The 15,358-nt window shown below is 55.7% G+C and overlaps 1 protein-coding gene across 1 annotated transcript; it reads left to right on the top strand.

Annotated features, from left to right (window-relative positions):
• The first annotated feature begins 733 nt into the window (after positions 1-733).
• SPRYD3 (SPRY domain containing 3) lies at positions 734-15,159 on the top strand. The gene is made up of 11 exons (XM_049625558.1): positions 734-833; positions 2,318-2,464; positions 3,458-3,533; positions 4,040-4,164; positions 4,484-4,619; positions 5,459-5,644; positions 11,758-11,907; positions 12,358-12,415; positions 13,101-13,220; positions 13,305-13,477; positions 13,814-15,159. Exons 1-11 carry the CDS (start codon positions 811-813, stop codon positions 13,946-13,948), a joined length of 1,329 nt encoding a protein of 442 aa, XP_049481515.1. The 5' UTR covers positions 734-810; the 3' UTR covers positions 13,949-15,159.
• Positions 15,160-15,358: the final 199 nt, after the last annotated feature.

Below are 15,358 nucleotides of genomic sequence, written 5' to 3'. Positions count from 1 at the left end.
CTCAATAAATATGAGTATCCTTTCCTTCATATAATGACTTGGGCCTAACTTTCCTTAGGTCACACCCAAAGCTTCCCTTCCGTAACAGCCAGAGGTTTCATGCCATCGTGGTTTTGCATCCGAAGTTCTCTTTTCCTGGAATGAACTGTCCTTCCCAGAATGAGCGGAAGGTGACAAGACGTGGAGCTCGGGGGGAATAAAGAGCACATGGTAATAGCATAGCTCTGGAGAATAAATATAAAGCACATGGTAACAGGCGCACGAGCTATGGAGGCCAGCCTCAAGATCTGCATCTGCAAAAAGGAGATAATGATAAGATTCATTTCATAAGGTCATTTCATAAGGCTGCTGGGTGGCTTAAGAGGACATTCCTACGAAGCTTGCTTTCAGCGTCGTCTGTGCCACAGAACGAGCGCGCAGGCAAGACTGGCAGCAGCTGTAGGTGCGCAGGGACCTTCCCCGCTCGCCCCGCCCGGCGCGGGAGCCGCCCCTTGACCGCCCAGTCCGCGCCCACGGCGGCCGGCACGGCGCCCGGCGCGGCGTCCGCGCCGCCACGTCGCTGCCTCCACCCTCCCACCCTCGGGTTTACCAGCCCCTACCCTGCGCTAGGTAGCCAGTTCACCGGGCCGCGCCCGAGCCTGCCTGAGTCCTCCCATTGGTTCTTGCAGATGCCTGTCGTCCTGGGCCGCTGCAGATTGGCCGGGGAGGGTGGGGATGGGCGGGCCTCGGAGAGCGTAGGAAGGGCGGGGACCCGGATGTGTGTGGTGGCGGCGGCCGAAGAGCTAGTGTGAGGAGCTGAGAGGCCTATGGATGAGGAGAACGCGGCGGCCCCGGTAGGCGGGGATCGGGGGGGGCGGGGTCCCGGAGGCTTCGGGTCCCCCCCCCCCTCGGAGCCTGAGGCGGGAGGCGGGGGTCCTGGGCGGAGGCTTCGGGGTCAGAGGCGGGGCCTGCGCCCCGGTGCCTGGGCTTCCTGCCTCGGGACCCTCCTCGGCCCCGTGCCGGGCCTGGGGAGACTGGGTGTAGTCGCGCTGACGAGCCCGGCCCTCCTGCCCCAGGTCTCGTCTGAGGGCCAGGCGGTGTCCGGGCTGGAGGCGGGACCCGGTGCGGCCACCGCTCGCGGGTGCCAAGGCTGTGCGGTTCTGGGCGAGCGGACGTCCTTAGGTCTGGGGGCCACTATCTATCTGGGGTGGAGCCCAGGCGGCGAGTGAGCAGGGCAGCCCCGCCGGTGCCAACCCTTCTGGGCCACGTGGTGCCTGTGGCTACCGCAGAAGGGTGTAACAAGCGCATTGGGGTCGAATTCAGCCCAGCTAAGGCTCATTTAAGCACCTACTGTATGCAGGGTACTGTCAGGCCTTGATGGAACCTCTGTCCCAATGTTTGGGCGATGGGAAGAGAAAAGTACCTCCCATTTTCGTCACTTTTGGCTTCCAGGAAAAATTCATTCGTTCATTCATTCATTCATTCATTCATATATTAGCACCGTTGGTGATTTAAATATCCAGGTCATCCTACTCCTCTCCATCTTCACTGCTACCCTCCTAGTGGATGCCATCTCTCATTGGAGCTGCTCCAACAGCCTCTTACTTGTTCGCCCCTTCTGCTCTCACATATCTGTGATCAGTTCTCCAGCCAACAGCCTGAATGATCTTTAACATCTGATAAACCTTAAAAATCCCGTCATTTCCTTGCTTAAAACCCTCCAGAGGTTTCCTGTCCCGCTTGGGATAAAATCCAGACTCCTTAACCTGTGGTCTGCTCTGGCTCCTGGCTTCTTCCCATCTTCTTCTTGAACACTCTCCCACAAACATTCCCTACGCACCAGCCACCCTGGCCTTTGTATTCCTCTACCGTGCCTGCCTTCCACCCCACGACCTGTGTCCTGGCTGGCCCCTCTGCCTGAAATACTCTTTCTTGAGCTTGTCCCACGCCTGGCTTCTTCTTAACTCAAGTGTCACCTTAGACTTCCTCTGTCCGCTGTATCCAAAGTAGTCTTTAGACTTTACGCCTTTATTCTGCGTCACCCCATTCTACTTTTTTCCTCTACTGTCCGACGTCGTCAGGTCCGTGTCTTCCCTGTCACGCCTCCCGCACTGGAACGGAAGTGCTGTGAGAACAGGAATCCCACCCATCTTGTTCACAGCTGTACTCCTAACACCAAGAACAGTGCACGTAGTAGGAGCTCAGGAAATGCTGGATGTAGGGACGAGGTTGGGGATTGTTGACTGACTTTGAGTCCAGTGCCCTCTCCACGTTCTGGTGTGCTCTGGGCCCTGCCTCCTTCTCAGTCTCCTTCTCAGTCTCCTTCTCCCCATGGCAGGTTTGTTCTCATGAACAAGATGGATGACCTCAACCTGCACTACCGGTTTCTGAATTGGCGCCGGAGGATCCGGGAAATTCGGGAGGTCCGGGCTTTCCGATACCAGGAGAGGTTCAAGCACATTCTTGTAGACGGAGACACTTTGAGGTGAGTTTAGGGGGAGTGCTTCCACATTTTCCTTCCTCTGCCAGGTCTTAGAGATGAAAAGGGGTCTTTTCAGAGGCAGACGACTGTTGGCACCTGCCCTGCGAGGGCCTTTGACCCTGGAGGCCTTTCTGAGTGGAGCGGTGTGGAGCTGTGTCTCTGGGTCACTCTGTCCTGGTCCACATTAGAAGCAGTCATGTAAGAGAGAGGAAGCTGCTGGTGTGTCGAGTCGCCCAAGTGCCTCGTTGAGGGGACTCCAGTGGGTGTGTGGCTTGTCTGGGTCTCCTTCTGCCTGCATCTCAGGGAGTGGGGTTTGGTGGAGAGTAGCCGTTTCAGAGGCAGTGGATTTCCTGTTTTGGGAGGACAGTCCCACAGTGCGTCCTGCCCACCAGTTTCCAGCCCTTTGGCTTGTGTGTTTGTGTTTGTTTTTGTTTTCTCTCTCTTCTGGCTCGAACCCCTTCCCTGACTCCTTCTGAGCCTAATTCTGTCACAAAGTTGTCCCTGAAGTAGGGGGGGAAGGAAGTAGTGCTGTTTAGCCTGAAGGCAAAAAAGTTGAGGAGTGGGGACTGAATAACCGTCTTCCAGTCTACGAAGGGCTTTGGTGCAGAGGATAGAGACCAGCTGTGCTTCAGCTCCACTGAAGACAGAGCCAGAGAAAAAGGCCAAAGCTGCAGCATGAGGGATTGAGGTTAGACAGGGTTGTGAGACCCCGGCTAGGCAATTAAGGGAGGTTCCGCATTCTTTTCCTCCCAGAAATGAAGGAGCCACGCTCATGTTGGTCTGATGTGGGTTGGACCCTGGCTGGAGGCAGCAGGAGGGGTGGGTGACCTCAAGTATCTTGTTACGGTGTCTGTGCAGATGTCCCGAAGTGTGGCCTGATAGATTCTCCTCTGTGTTGGCCCTTACCGGGGGATGGGGCAGCGGTGAAGATGCTGAGGCCCTACCCCCACTCCTGGGCTAGGCTGCTAATGAACCCCCCCCCCATTCTTCTGTTAGTTACCATGGAAACTCCGGTGAAGTTGGCTGCTACGTGGCTTCTCGACCCCTGACCAAGGACAGCAATTATTTTGAGGTGATCAAGGCAGTGGCGGGGGGGAGAGCAGGGGGTGAGATTGTTAAGCTCCAAGGAGATTCTTGCTCTCTTCCTTTTAATTTGCCATCAGGGCTGTCTTCTTGGCTGAGAAAAGGGCACAGAATACCATGGTGCCTCAGCTGAGAGATAGATGCCCCAGTGCTGTCACCCTGTCTCTTCTGTTCTCCTGCCCCTCAGCTAGGGGAGGAGTTATGACCCACACCCCAGACTCGGACCCATGTCCTTTCCCACTTCCTAACCCGAGCCCAGCATCTGCTCATTTTCCTATCATTTTCCATAGCTTGCAAATGATTTTCTGAGTAATCATGACAAAGTAGGCCCACGGTCTCCCCAGTTCTCCCCTCAGTGTCCTTTCTTTTTCTTTGATTACCATGTTTTCTGTCTCTTTGAGGCTCTTTGAGCCTTTGATGTCTGACTCCCCTTCCCCACCCTGGCAGAAATTCATCTCGATGCCTGCTAACTTCCCCCTGCGCTCTTCCTTGTAGGTGTCGATTGTGGACAGCGGGGTGCGGGGCACCATTGCTGTGGGGCTGGTCCCTCAGTACTACAGCTTGGATCACCAGCCTGGCTGGTTGCCTGACTCTGTAGCCTACCACGCTGATGATGGCAAGTGAGTTGCCTCCTGTGGAACCTTGTCCCTTTCCTGTGGATTCGGGAACCTTAGATATAAAGGACTACCTGGACGTGGTTTTTGCCATTCCTTCACCTGTCTTGGGCTATTTTCATAGACTTTTCTGATCAGGATGGGAAGGTGGCCTGATAGCTACCCTTGGAGGTTTGCAGACTTGGAGGGGAGGGTGGAGCTCATGCGTGGACACAGATGCCATCGCAGGGTGACTGGGAGCAGGAAGGTAGGCCCCAGGGGTCAGTGCCGTGGAGAAGTTGGGAGGCCAGGCTCAGGTCCTGTGTCTGTGCTGCTCTGTTTGCAGGCTGTACAATGGCCGAGCCAAGGGCCGCCAGTTTGGGTCAAAGTGCAACTCCGGGGACCGGATTGGCTGCGGCATTGAGCCCGTGTCCTTTGATGTACAGACTGCCCAGATCTTCTTCACCAAAAATGGGAAGCGGGTGAGTGGGAAATCCCAGGTGGGATTTAAGCGCGTTGAAGCCATCCGAGGATCTGTGGGAGTGGAAATCATCTCCTGGCTGGGCTTGCTCAGGGACCCATAGGCTTTAGTTCCACCTCCTTCAGGCCAGCCTCAGGTTCTCCTGAAGTCTGTGTACGGGACAAGACACTTTCCCTGCCCAGGGGAAGCCAGGACATTGGCTAGATGATATGTGCACAGGGGTGGGTTAGTGCGGTGGAGGATGGGCAGAGATTGTAGGGGACCGAATTGGGTTATTTGGGGGAAAGTTTTGAGCAGAAAAGGAGAGGAAAGAGGTTACAGCCTGGCTGCATAAGCTGGAGGTCCTCTTCGGAGATTTGACTTGAATGCTTTTGAGGGATATGTCCGTTCTGTGTTTATTTTTCTTGTTTCGCTTCTTCTTTCCTTCCCTCTTTGGAGACAGGCTAGTAGCGGTGAAGAGATGGGTAAGAGCGATGGAAGAGAGACCCTCAGCTGTCTTTCGTCTCCTTTCCTGCTCCATCTCCCACCCTGGGAAGATTGCTCTCTCAGGCCTTGGTGGGGGGCGGGGGGCCCTCCTTAGCTTCTGTGCCTCTAGAACACACATGTGCCGAAAGCATTTGACAGCAAGTCAAGAGATTTATGTCTGCCCTCTAGCTTTGTGGATACCTTGCTTGGCCAGGCGTGCTTAGCAACTTTTTAAACTTTTCCGTACCTCTGTTTTGCGTCAGCGTGTGTGGTAGTTATTTGTTGCATCATCTCAAAAGTACCCTTGTGAGAATTAGGTGAGCTGTGGAAAAGTGAGCCAGGTGGCAGCTCCCTTCCTCCCTCCCTCTGCTGCAGGTGGGCTCCACCATCATGCCCATGTCCCCAGATGGACTGTTCCCAGCAGTGGGCATGCACTCTCTGGGTGAAGAGGTGAGGCTGCACCTCAACGCTGAGCTGGGCCGCGAGGATGACAGCGTCATGATGGTGGACAGTTACGAGGACGAGTGGGGTCGGCTGCATGATGTCAGAGTGTGCGGAACTGTAAGTGGAGGAGAGGGTGGAGTGGTGGGGGTTGGACCGGGAGGCCTGGGCTGAACTCTGTGGGCCACATATGCATGTCTGAATTGCTTAGAATGGGGAGTGAGGACAGTGTCTTTTATAGAGTTTTGGGAAACGGGAACTTGGGGCCTTGACGCAACTTCTTGAATCCAGATCTGTGTTCTCCTTAGTGCTGATTGGCTGTCTTCCTTTTGTGTCACTGAGAGCTCAGGTTAGTTGCTTTACTCTGAGAACAGCAGTAGTTCTCCTTTGCCTTCTTTGGTTCTTTTTGCATCTGGTGGCTTCCGCTGCCCTGCACATCCGGGCTCATTTGGAGGCGGGATGCCTGGATCCTCCTTTCAAAAGCCCAGTCTTAGCTCAGCTGGCCCAAGCTCTCCACTCATTGTGCTGCAGGTTATGTGTGGTCACAAGCCCTGCTCCTGTGGGGGAAGGTTCTGAGATCTGTCTTGAGTAAGTATCAATGTCAATGTCTTCTGTCTTCCCCCTACATTTTGATAGAGGAATGCGAATGAAGGCAAATGAAGGTTCATTGACAATCCTTGACCCTCCAGAGTCTGCTTTTTTAATACACCGTCTCCTCATACCTGCTTTGGTCTCTCCCTGGATTTGAAACTTTCTTGGGGAGTGTATGGACCTTAGGAGAGGGAAATTCTTCACATCTACCCTCGATGCCTCATGCTGGGCTGGGAGTGAATGGATGCTGAGTCAGGGGTCTGGCCCTGGCCTCCAGTGGGCTGCTCCGGCCTCCCACTTCGAATTGTCCCTCTACCGCCCTCTTGCTCCCGGCTCAACCTTTTTCTCCACCCTCTGGCCTTCTCAGCCCAACCCAGGCTGTTTTCAGCTTAGCCTTTGATAGCAAAACAGAAGCAGTGGGGGGTGGGAGTGGGTTATGAGCAAGGCTCCCCCCATTTCTGGAGTTCAAGGTGAGTCAGACTCAAGGAAAATGGCAGAACGTGTGCCCTCCTGCTGCTCCTGACACTCTGCACCCCCTCTGGCAGTGGGGTCTGAGGACCGCAATGGCGGCAAGCTGGGAGGCTTCAGATGCCCACTCTTTGATCCTCATCTCTTTCTTTCCCCCTTCCGCCATCATTTTGACAACATCTACAGAGTTGAACTTGGGACTGAGCCAGGGCGATGTTCCAGCTCTCATCCCTGACCTCTCCTCAAGACTGTTTTCCTGGCATCTTTTCCCTGCCTGGACCTGTCCCCACTCTGGCCCCAGCTCCTCCCAGGCAATCTTTTTTAATTGATGTAGAATCCTGTAGACATTTATAAATAGCCTTCCTTCCTCTCCGCCCTCCCCCAATGCCCTCAGGTCACACATTTGAGAATTTTTTCTTTCTTAGACATAAGCTGTTTGGCTCTTCTCTCAGACCCTCACCCCAGCTGGGGACAGCTGGCAGGGTGGGCACACTGTTCCCTGAGCACCTGCTCCTCTGGGGCAGACTGGAGCATGAGCCTCTTGAGAGATACATGCCTTTCTTCTTCTCTTGCCAGCGACTCCATCTTTCAAATGAGGGTGACATACCCGGTTTCTTCCTTCCATCCCCTCGGACCCTATCCCTGCTTGTCTCTTGCCCTGCTCCTTCTTGTCCCTTCTGACCATCCATTGTGTTTGTGATCTGGGGATCGGAGTTGTATCTCCTGGAGGAGCCTGGGAGAGGTCATTTGAGCTATTGGAGGCCTGTGCCTCCCACTTCTAAAGATGTATAGCTCAGCTGTTTCTCCATTTTGCCCTTCCTGTTTTCCTGTCCCCTCTGTGGGGAGCCTTTCTCTGGAGCCTCAAGACCTCCGCTGTTGGATGGGCCCTGTTTCTCCCGCCTTGGGTGACATTCCCGGTAGAGCGCCTTTTAGAACCATAAAGGTCTGGGGGAGGCTCTGATGCCATCCAGTCCAGGGCTTCCCAGTGTGGAGCCGAAGACCATTCACCTTGACATGCAGGACGTTTAGCATCCTTGGCACCCAGACCCAGGGTGCTGGGAGCTCCCTCCCCTAGTCTTTGTGACAGCCCTCATGCTCCCAGATCTCTTGTGTGATTGATGAAAAAACAGCACCAGACAGAAGTGAAGAGACTTGTTCAAATGTCAAACAGTGAATTAGTAGTGAAACTAAGTCCAGATATTTATTCTTTGATCCCTTGCCACCACTCTGTCCACTGCCAGACACATGCTGTGCCCTTCTCCCCAACTCCTCTTCTGTAGCCCGTCATCTCTCCTCCTGGCCCTTCTTGTAAGGTGAATCGGGGTTCCTGGGCTTTAAGTCCCCAGCTCCCCTGTCAGTCTCCTGACTAGCTCTCTTAGCCCACGGCCCTTTTGGGTGAGCTTACCTTGCTGCCTGGGACCCTTTGCCTCCTGGGCCTTTCTCTCAGTTTGGAGTCTCTGTTATCTTCTCTCTTCCCTTCTCACTGGTTCTTCCTACAGAGAAGAACGAATTCCTGACCCTCTTTTTTCCCTCCAACATTAAATTATGAACAATTTCAAACATATGGAAAAGTTGAAAAAATGGTTCAGTGTGCACCCATTTACCTGCTACCTAGCTTCAACAGTTGATATTTAGTTGTGTCTGTTTGATCTGAGCACCTGTATATAGACAGACCTGGCTCTTTCTTGAGTGGAATCCTTCCCCCTGCATCCTGTGGCCTCAGTTTCCCCTCCTGAAGAGTCCCTCCTTTGCAGAGCTCTGAGGGTGTTGAGGAACCGCTGCTGTGTTTGCTCAGGGATGGGGGTGTTACCCCTCACCTCATCCCTGCCCCCAGGCTTTGCAAAGTGAGGTAATGTGTGGAGGGTGGGGGGCAGTAGGTAAAGCTGGGGGATTAGACTGATTCTGTCTTTGTTTCCTGCTCATAGCTCCTCTGACAACTCCTTAGTGATGGAGCAACGGCTTTGGTACACAGAGAGGGGTGAATAAGGCCTCACCCTCCAGGGGTCCTCCCGGACCCAACCCAACCCAACCCAGGAGGAGACCATGTTGAGGCCTGAGCTGGCCGGTGGGGAGTGTGGAGCACGTTCTTGGTGCCTGTTTCAGCTGCTTCTAGGCCCTCAGGGCACTGAGCCCTCCCTTGCTCCTGTCAAGAGGGATTAGGGTCTCTGCTGGCAAGAGGAGGAGGGCGGATACCAGCCAGAGAGAAGTGGCTGAGGAGGCGCTACTGGGAGGTGGGGGGTTGGAGTGCAGGAGGCTCTCTGCACTCTGGCCCGCAGCTTCCATTCTGTGGCTTCGAGTCCACCTGTTTGGCCTCTCAGGGCTTTGGTGCTATGGGGAGGGAGGCTCAGGAGTCGGGGGGCTTGAAAGCACTGAGGAAAGGATGCCCTTACCCCACCAAAGATGTGGGGGAATATTCCTGCTGCTTGGGCATTATTTGAGAAGTACTAAGAGGAGGGCAGCTGGTCAATGGGGACAGAGTAATCTGGGGCGTGCTCATCTGTCCTAGGGGAACGGTGACCAGTTCTGGGGCCTATGGGGCTGCTGGAGTTGGAGGTAAGGGCTGAGATGAAGGGTCATTTCTGTCTGTGATGCGAAGTTATAGTCTGTTGTAGCTTTGGGGTGACGGTTCATGTTCACGGAGCATTGATACGTGGGTATGTTCTGGTACACCCCCCGTTTCCTGATTTAGGGAAAGGCGGAACATGTGTTGATCACCTGGGGGCAGGCTCCATGCTGAGCACTTGACACACTTCATTTAGTCTTCTCTCGCCCATTTTAGGAAAATTCCTTTTACTGAGGAAGAAACTGTGGCTTAAAGGAGCAAAAGTCGCTTTCTCGAAGTTAGCTTCTAGTGACTAAGAGGAGTTAGGATTTGAACCCAGGTCTGTGTGATTCTCTTTCCAAACTGAAAGACATTTGAGGCACAGATGAGGGACCAGCATTGAGATTCTAGCAACTCAGACCCTAGGGGCTAAACCTCCCATCTCCACTAGGTTGCTAAAGCCCTAGTCTCAGGAGGGGAGGAGTGAACTCAAGCTAGGATCTGTCAGGGAGGCCACACTCCCCACCTGCCCCTGTAAATGCTGAGAGAGGATCAGATGAATTGGGGCAGTTTACACCCTAAGGGGAGGGTGGTTCTTCTCTTGCAGAGGGCGGCATTTGCTGGGACCTAGTCTTCCAGCTGTCGGCAGTCTGTCTGAAATGCTGTGCCAGGTGGGGAGTGGGTTTCAGAGTCCCACATTAGTGGGTTTCATCCTCCTGACCTTTTAGCTGGAGGAAGCGTCCCCACCCTGTCCACAGACAAGACTGCAGTGGCCGCAGTCCTCAGGGCTGAGGCAGAGGGAATGGTTGGGCGGGTTTTTCCCAAGGATCAGGATCTGGAGCCGCTGCCTCTTGGCTCTGGAAGTGGAGAACACTGTGTTTCCTACGCCGAGGCCAGTTGGATGGAGTGGGTCGAGGGCAGCTGTGGGATCCCCCACCCAGTTCTGCAATGCTGGCCGGAGAGGGTGGGCTGGGGGGCTCCTCGCACTGGGTGGAGCGTTAAGCCAGTTAATGCACACCAGGCTCTACCCCTCCCGGCTTGTGGGGAGATGCCGAGGAGGAACCCAGGCCCAGCAGAGGATACAGGACCTTGAGGGGAAGTCCAGCAGTGTGGGCCTTTAATTAGTACCCGGTAAATCAGAACATGGCCTGTGGGGGAACCCCCTTGTGGTGAAAGAAAGCAGTGTGAGCTAACCGAGAAGACCTGGGCTAGGGGTGTAAATAAAATAGGGTCAGCATAACCTGAAACACAGAAGGTCATGGCTGGAGAAATTTGAAAAAAAGCCTGGGTGTGGATGTAGGAGGCTTCCCATGCAGCTCTGGCTTTTCCTCTGGTTGCCTCTCCCCACCTCAGTTCTCTTTTGGAGAGGAGGGGAGGACGGACTTGAGGTGGCAGGGCTTTGGGGATCGAGGGCTGAGAAGGGGACCCCGTCCCTCAAGTGTTCTGTCTGAAGGGGTGGTGAGGGTGCAGGCCCTGCCTCTGCCACAGACACCTAGGCTTTTGCACTGGTGCAGGCCAGCATAATTCCTTTCCTGTTCAGGCAGGAGTTCTTTGGGGGTGAGAGGCCAGCATCTCAAGGCTTGCCAGGGATGAGTGGAGGAGGTCCCCAGGCAGTGTTTTCTTCTGGGCTGGAGGGGTGGGAGGGTAGACTAAAGTCTTGAGGGGCAGTTTGGCTAATTAAAAAGGGATTAAGGACTCCCAGGTGATGCTGAGGGTGAGGAAAGAGGGGATGGGGTTGAGTCATAACCCCACCATTACCATGACAACTGATAAATAAATCCTCCCAGCTTGGGGGTGGCCGCCCCATCATGCCCAGGCAGGACCATTGTGGAATTGAAGAGCCCCAAGAGTCCGTCAGTCACCTCCCCTCTCCCTCCACCTCCACACCCCTGCTGTGAAAGGGCCGAGAGGGGCTGTGAACAGGAAAGCCTGTCTTTATGTCTCCGGCCTGCCTGCTCCCCTCCTTCACATTAAGTAAAGAGTGGAGCTGGTCATTCTGGGTTCCCTGATTCCCTGCGGCCTCCCTGACCCAGCTCTGTCCACAGCCAAGTCAAACAGCCCTTGAGAAATCACGTCCGTCCCATCCTAGGCAGAAGTGGTTTCTGAGCTGTCTCCCCTCCCTCAGACATCTGGAGTTGGCACCTAACCTCTGCATCCTCCCTGTCCCCATTAGGCCCCCTCATGTCTCCTCTCAGCGCAGGCTTCACGTCCTCACATCTCTTTTTCTCCTGTCCAGGGCCCCTGGGTAGACCTCTTCTAGCAGGGTCGTTCAGGGCAGGGAGGTGACAGCCTGGAGACCCCTAGTGTGGTCCTGGGTGCTCAGCCAGCTGGGGTGCTGTGCTGCTGCCCGCCTCTCCCCCAAAGCAAGGAGAGGGGCTTTGGCTCAGTAGGTAGATGGGTGCGGGGCTCAGCCCTCCTGCCTGTGCTGCCTCCTTTGCTTCCCCCCCTCCGCCCCATTCTCCCATGCCTGCCCAGAACGTTGGGGCCCAGTTTCTTCTAGGATCCTTTCCCTTCCAGCCAAGGGTTTGTCACGCTCAGGAAACTGGTCCTGAGTGCCTCTGGACCAGGTTTCTAAGGGCAGGTGTCAGTCTACCCTCTGCACCACCTGCTGCCCCTGGCTCTTCCCCCACAGCTGCTGGAGTACTTGGGCAAGGGCAAGAGTATCGTTGACGTGGGGCTGGCCCAGGCCCGGCACCCGCTGAGCACCCGGAGCCACTACTTTGAGGTGGAGATCGTGGACCCTGGAGAGAAATGCTACATCGCCTTGGGGCTGGCCCGGAAGGTGGGGACTCGTGCCCTGGAGAGCTGCTCAGCTCTGGGGCTGTTGGAATGGGGCCCAGAAGCTCTTGGGGAAATAGGGGAGCAGGGGGGCAGGCTGTGGAGGGAGAAGGGTCTTTACCCGAGCATGGTTGTGTGTGTTCGCTGTGGGAGGGTACGCACCCCCCATGACCCACAACCAGATAGAGGGTCCTGACTGCAGCACTCAAATGGGCCTGCAGGTGGGGTGGGGGCAGCCTGCAGCCCTGGCTGCGAAAGCCAAACACCTTTGTCACCTTCCCTGCGTCCCCGTCCCCTGCAACCTCAAGTGCCTGAAGGAGGTGGGAGGCTGCAGGGGAGTGAGCAGCCCTCTGGGGTTGTAGCCTGTTTCAGAAGGTTGAACGTGCAGATGCCCTCTCTCCTGTTCTCTTTCTGTGCATGGGACCATAGGTTTTCTCTTTCCTTCTTGGTGCAGGATTATCCCAAGAACAGGCACCCTGGCTGGAGCAGAGGCTCTGTGGCTTACCATGCAGGTGGGTAGGGGCTGCCCCGGGGCAGCTCAGGCCGTGGGGGCTGTAGAGGCACAGGGACATCCATTTTCCTGACCCCCAGCGAAAGGCCTCCCCTCCAGTGTCTGGCTGGTGAGACTTTCCCCTGCTGCTGTCTCATCTCCCCTTCCCAAGCTGCTAGTGCTTTCTCTTCGTCTGTGTTTTTCCTCCCGGCCTGAAAAGCGAGGGGAGCCGAAACAGGGGCGGGAGATCTGGGCCCAAACTGGACATTCCAGTCCTCTGAGTTGGCTCCCTCTGCGCCCTTCTTGTAGATTCTGCAGTTTCTTTTTTTGGTCTGCTTCATTTCCTTTAAGGCTTTCTTTAGAAAGGAGTTGCCATGAGTTCCCAGTGCCATCCCCATCCCCTCCTCAGCCCCTGTCCCCTTTCCCTTCTCCTGCCAGCATCTGAGGGAGTCTGCTGCCCCTTAGCATCTTGAGCGAATATTGTGTCTCTCTTTTTTAATATGGTGCCCTCTTTCTACTCCTGTCTTTCCATCTTTGTTTCACCTTGACCCCTTCCCTTCCTCAGTGCCAGAGAGGGAGAGGAGCAAGCATTCAACTTCAAGCAGGGACCTTTCTCTCGCCTGGTGGAGGGTAGAGGATCAGCCCTTCCTTCAAGTGTGTGTCTTCTCCCTCCCCTCCTCCCCCTCTCCCCCCCCCCCCCCCCATAGATGATGGGAAGATCTTCCACGGCAGTGGTGTGGGGGACCCCTTCGGGCCACGCTGTTACAAAGGGGACATTATGGGCTGTGGAATCATGTTCCCCCGGGACTACATTCTGGACAGTGAGGGTGAGTAGGTGGGGGTGGCTGACCAGGCTGGTCAGGCAGATGGTGGGGGCAGTACCACGGGAGCTCAGTTTCCTGGCCTTCTAGGTGACAGTGATGACAGTTGTGACACAGTGATCCTGTCCCCAACTGCCCGAGGCGTCCGGAATGTCCGGAATGTCATGTACCTGCACCAGGAGGGAGAAGAGGAAGAAGAGGAAGAGGAAGAAGAAGAAGATGGGGAAGAGATTGAGCAGGAGCATGAGGGCAAGAAGGTGGTGGTGAGTGGGGACAGGGTGGTGTTGGACTAGGGTTCTTGGGCCTGGGCAGGGGCTGGCATCATTGGGGAATAGGACCCCCAGCCAACGCAGGGAAGAGGGGAAGGCCTGGCCCTGGGCGTGTTCTGTTCTGAGGTGCTGGACGTTGCCCAGACTCTGGTGGGGAGCTGGTTTCCAGACGCCCCCTTGTGGTCACTTCCCACATCACCCTAAGTCTCTCCCCCCGAGGGTTTCTGAGAGTTGGCAGTGCTTGGGGTTCAGGCCTGTGTGGCTCTAGTAGCATCATCAGAAGAGGCTAGAGCCCACCTGCTCCACTCCTCTACATGCCTCCACCCCCAGGTTTTCTTCACTCGGAACGGCAAGATCATCGGGAAGAAGGATGCTGTTGTACCTTCTGGTGGCTTCTTCCCCACCATTGGAATGCTGAGCTGTGGGGAGAAAGTCAAAGTGGATCTGCATCCCTTGAGTGGCTAGGGGCTTCTTCCCTAGACCTGCCCCATCTCCTTTTCCTCGCCCTTTGCAGAACCGGGTGCCCAGTTCCTGCCTTCCCCAAGGATTTGCTTACCCAGCAGGCCCCCAGGGAGTTCATAGTCCCTCCGGTTCCCCCCAGATCAGGCCCCTGCCAAGCTCCTGTGTGCCCATGTTTCTGACCTGGTGCTACCTCGATCATCAGTCAGTCCTGGGCCCGAGTCCCTGGTTGGACAGAAACAGGCCCTAAGAATGGAATTGGTATATTGGTGGGTCCCGCTTGCTTTGGCTGGTGGACTCCCGCACCTTTTCTTTCCCCACCGGCCATAGGAGTGGAGAGGAGTGAGCACCCTGTCTCAGCTGCTATTTGGGCATGAGGCTTTGCAGGGGGTGGAGTAGAGACATCCCCCTCCTCTATTTAATCACAGTATTTCCCGTTGCATCTCCCTTTTTTGTTCCCTGTCCTCATTGTGAACCAGTTGCTGCTGTTATCCCCCTGGCTGGGCTCGGGGGGCTCTGTTGGGCCTCTCTCTCCTTCCACTGACTGCTGTCCCAGGAAGACTACTCTAGGGTCTCTGTTCTTTCCCTTGAGAGCCCGCTTTCTCCTTCATTGCCTGCTTAGGCACCGTAGTCCCGCAGAGAATCTGAGTCTCTGGCTCCCCGCAACTGTACACACAGTCGGGTGCCTGTTACGTGTTGGATGGAGTGAGAGAGGGGCTGCCAAGTGAGGGGGCCTGGGGCCTCTGCTCCCATCCCCTCCTTGCCATCCTTGGGACACCTGTGGTACCCTTGTCCCTAGTTCCCTGGGATGCACGGTGAAGGCAAGACCCGGAGCCGTGGTCGCAGGCGCAGAAGGCGGCTCGGCCCCTCACTCCCCTTCCTGCTGCACCCGTGTCCCAGCTTGCTGCCCGTGCCAGTTGCCTGTTTTGCTTCAGTGTTTGATTCTAGCACTTACATACGTCCTCCCCTACCAAGCCCTCCTGTCTCCTGCCGCCACGACCCCTGACCCCCTTTCCATACAGTGACTTCTCCTGGGAGGAAGAGGGAGCGGGAGCTGTTAGCCTTGGTTTGCACAGAGTGGGTGGGCCTTGGGGAAAGGGGGTGAGCTGCTGTGTTGCTGGTGTCCCCCCTTTGGCCCTCCACTACGATGTATGAAATGTATGTACAGCCCAGAGATGTTTATACGGCCAATAAAGATGGAGTTTCTGTATTTATCAGGATGGCCTGGACAAGGGAATCCTTTCCAGTCCGTAGGGCCGGGGCCAGGGCTAGAGTTGGGGACTGCTGAGGGGGACTTGGACCCATGTGAGGCCAAGGGTGGGGATTGTGTACATTTTGTGGACCTGGGATGCCCCCAAGAAGCCCCCAAGTGCCCCGAGGAGATGCTTTGACCTTCCCATGAACAAGGTACAACTC

Source organism: Panthera uncia, chromosome B4, assembly GCF_023721935.1.
Source record: "Panthera uncia isolate 11264 chromosome B4, Puncia_PCG_1.0, whole genome shotgun sequence".
Taxonomy (NCBI): Eukaryota; Metazoa; Chordata; class Mammalia; order Carnivora; family Felidae; genus Panthera; species Panthera uncia.
Note: the sequence above shows the minus strand (reverse complement) of the source record. Positions and strands in the feature narration are given on the sequence as shown.

Coding starts and splice junctions, on each gene's coding strand:
- SPRYD3 (XM_049625558.1), top strand. CDS start 811: ATGAGGAGAACGCGGCGGCCCCG. Junction 2,465..3,457: donor GTAGACGGAGACACTTTGAG/GTGAGTTTAGGG, acceptor TTCTTCTGTTAG/TTACCATGGAAACTCCGGTG. Junction 4,620..5,458: donor TCACCAAAAATGGGAAGCGG/GTGAGTGGGAAA, acceptor CCTCTGCTGCAG/GTGGGCTCCACCATCATGCC.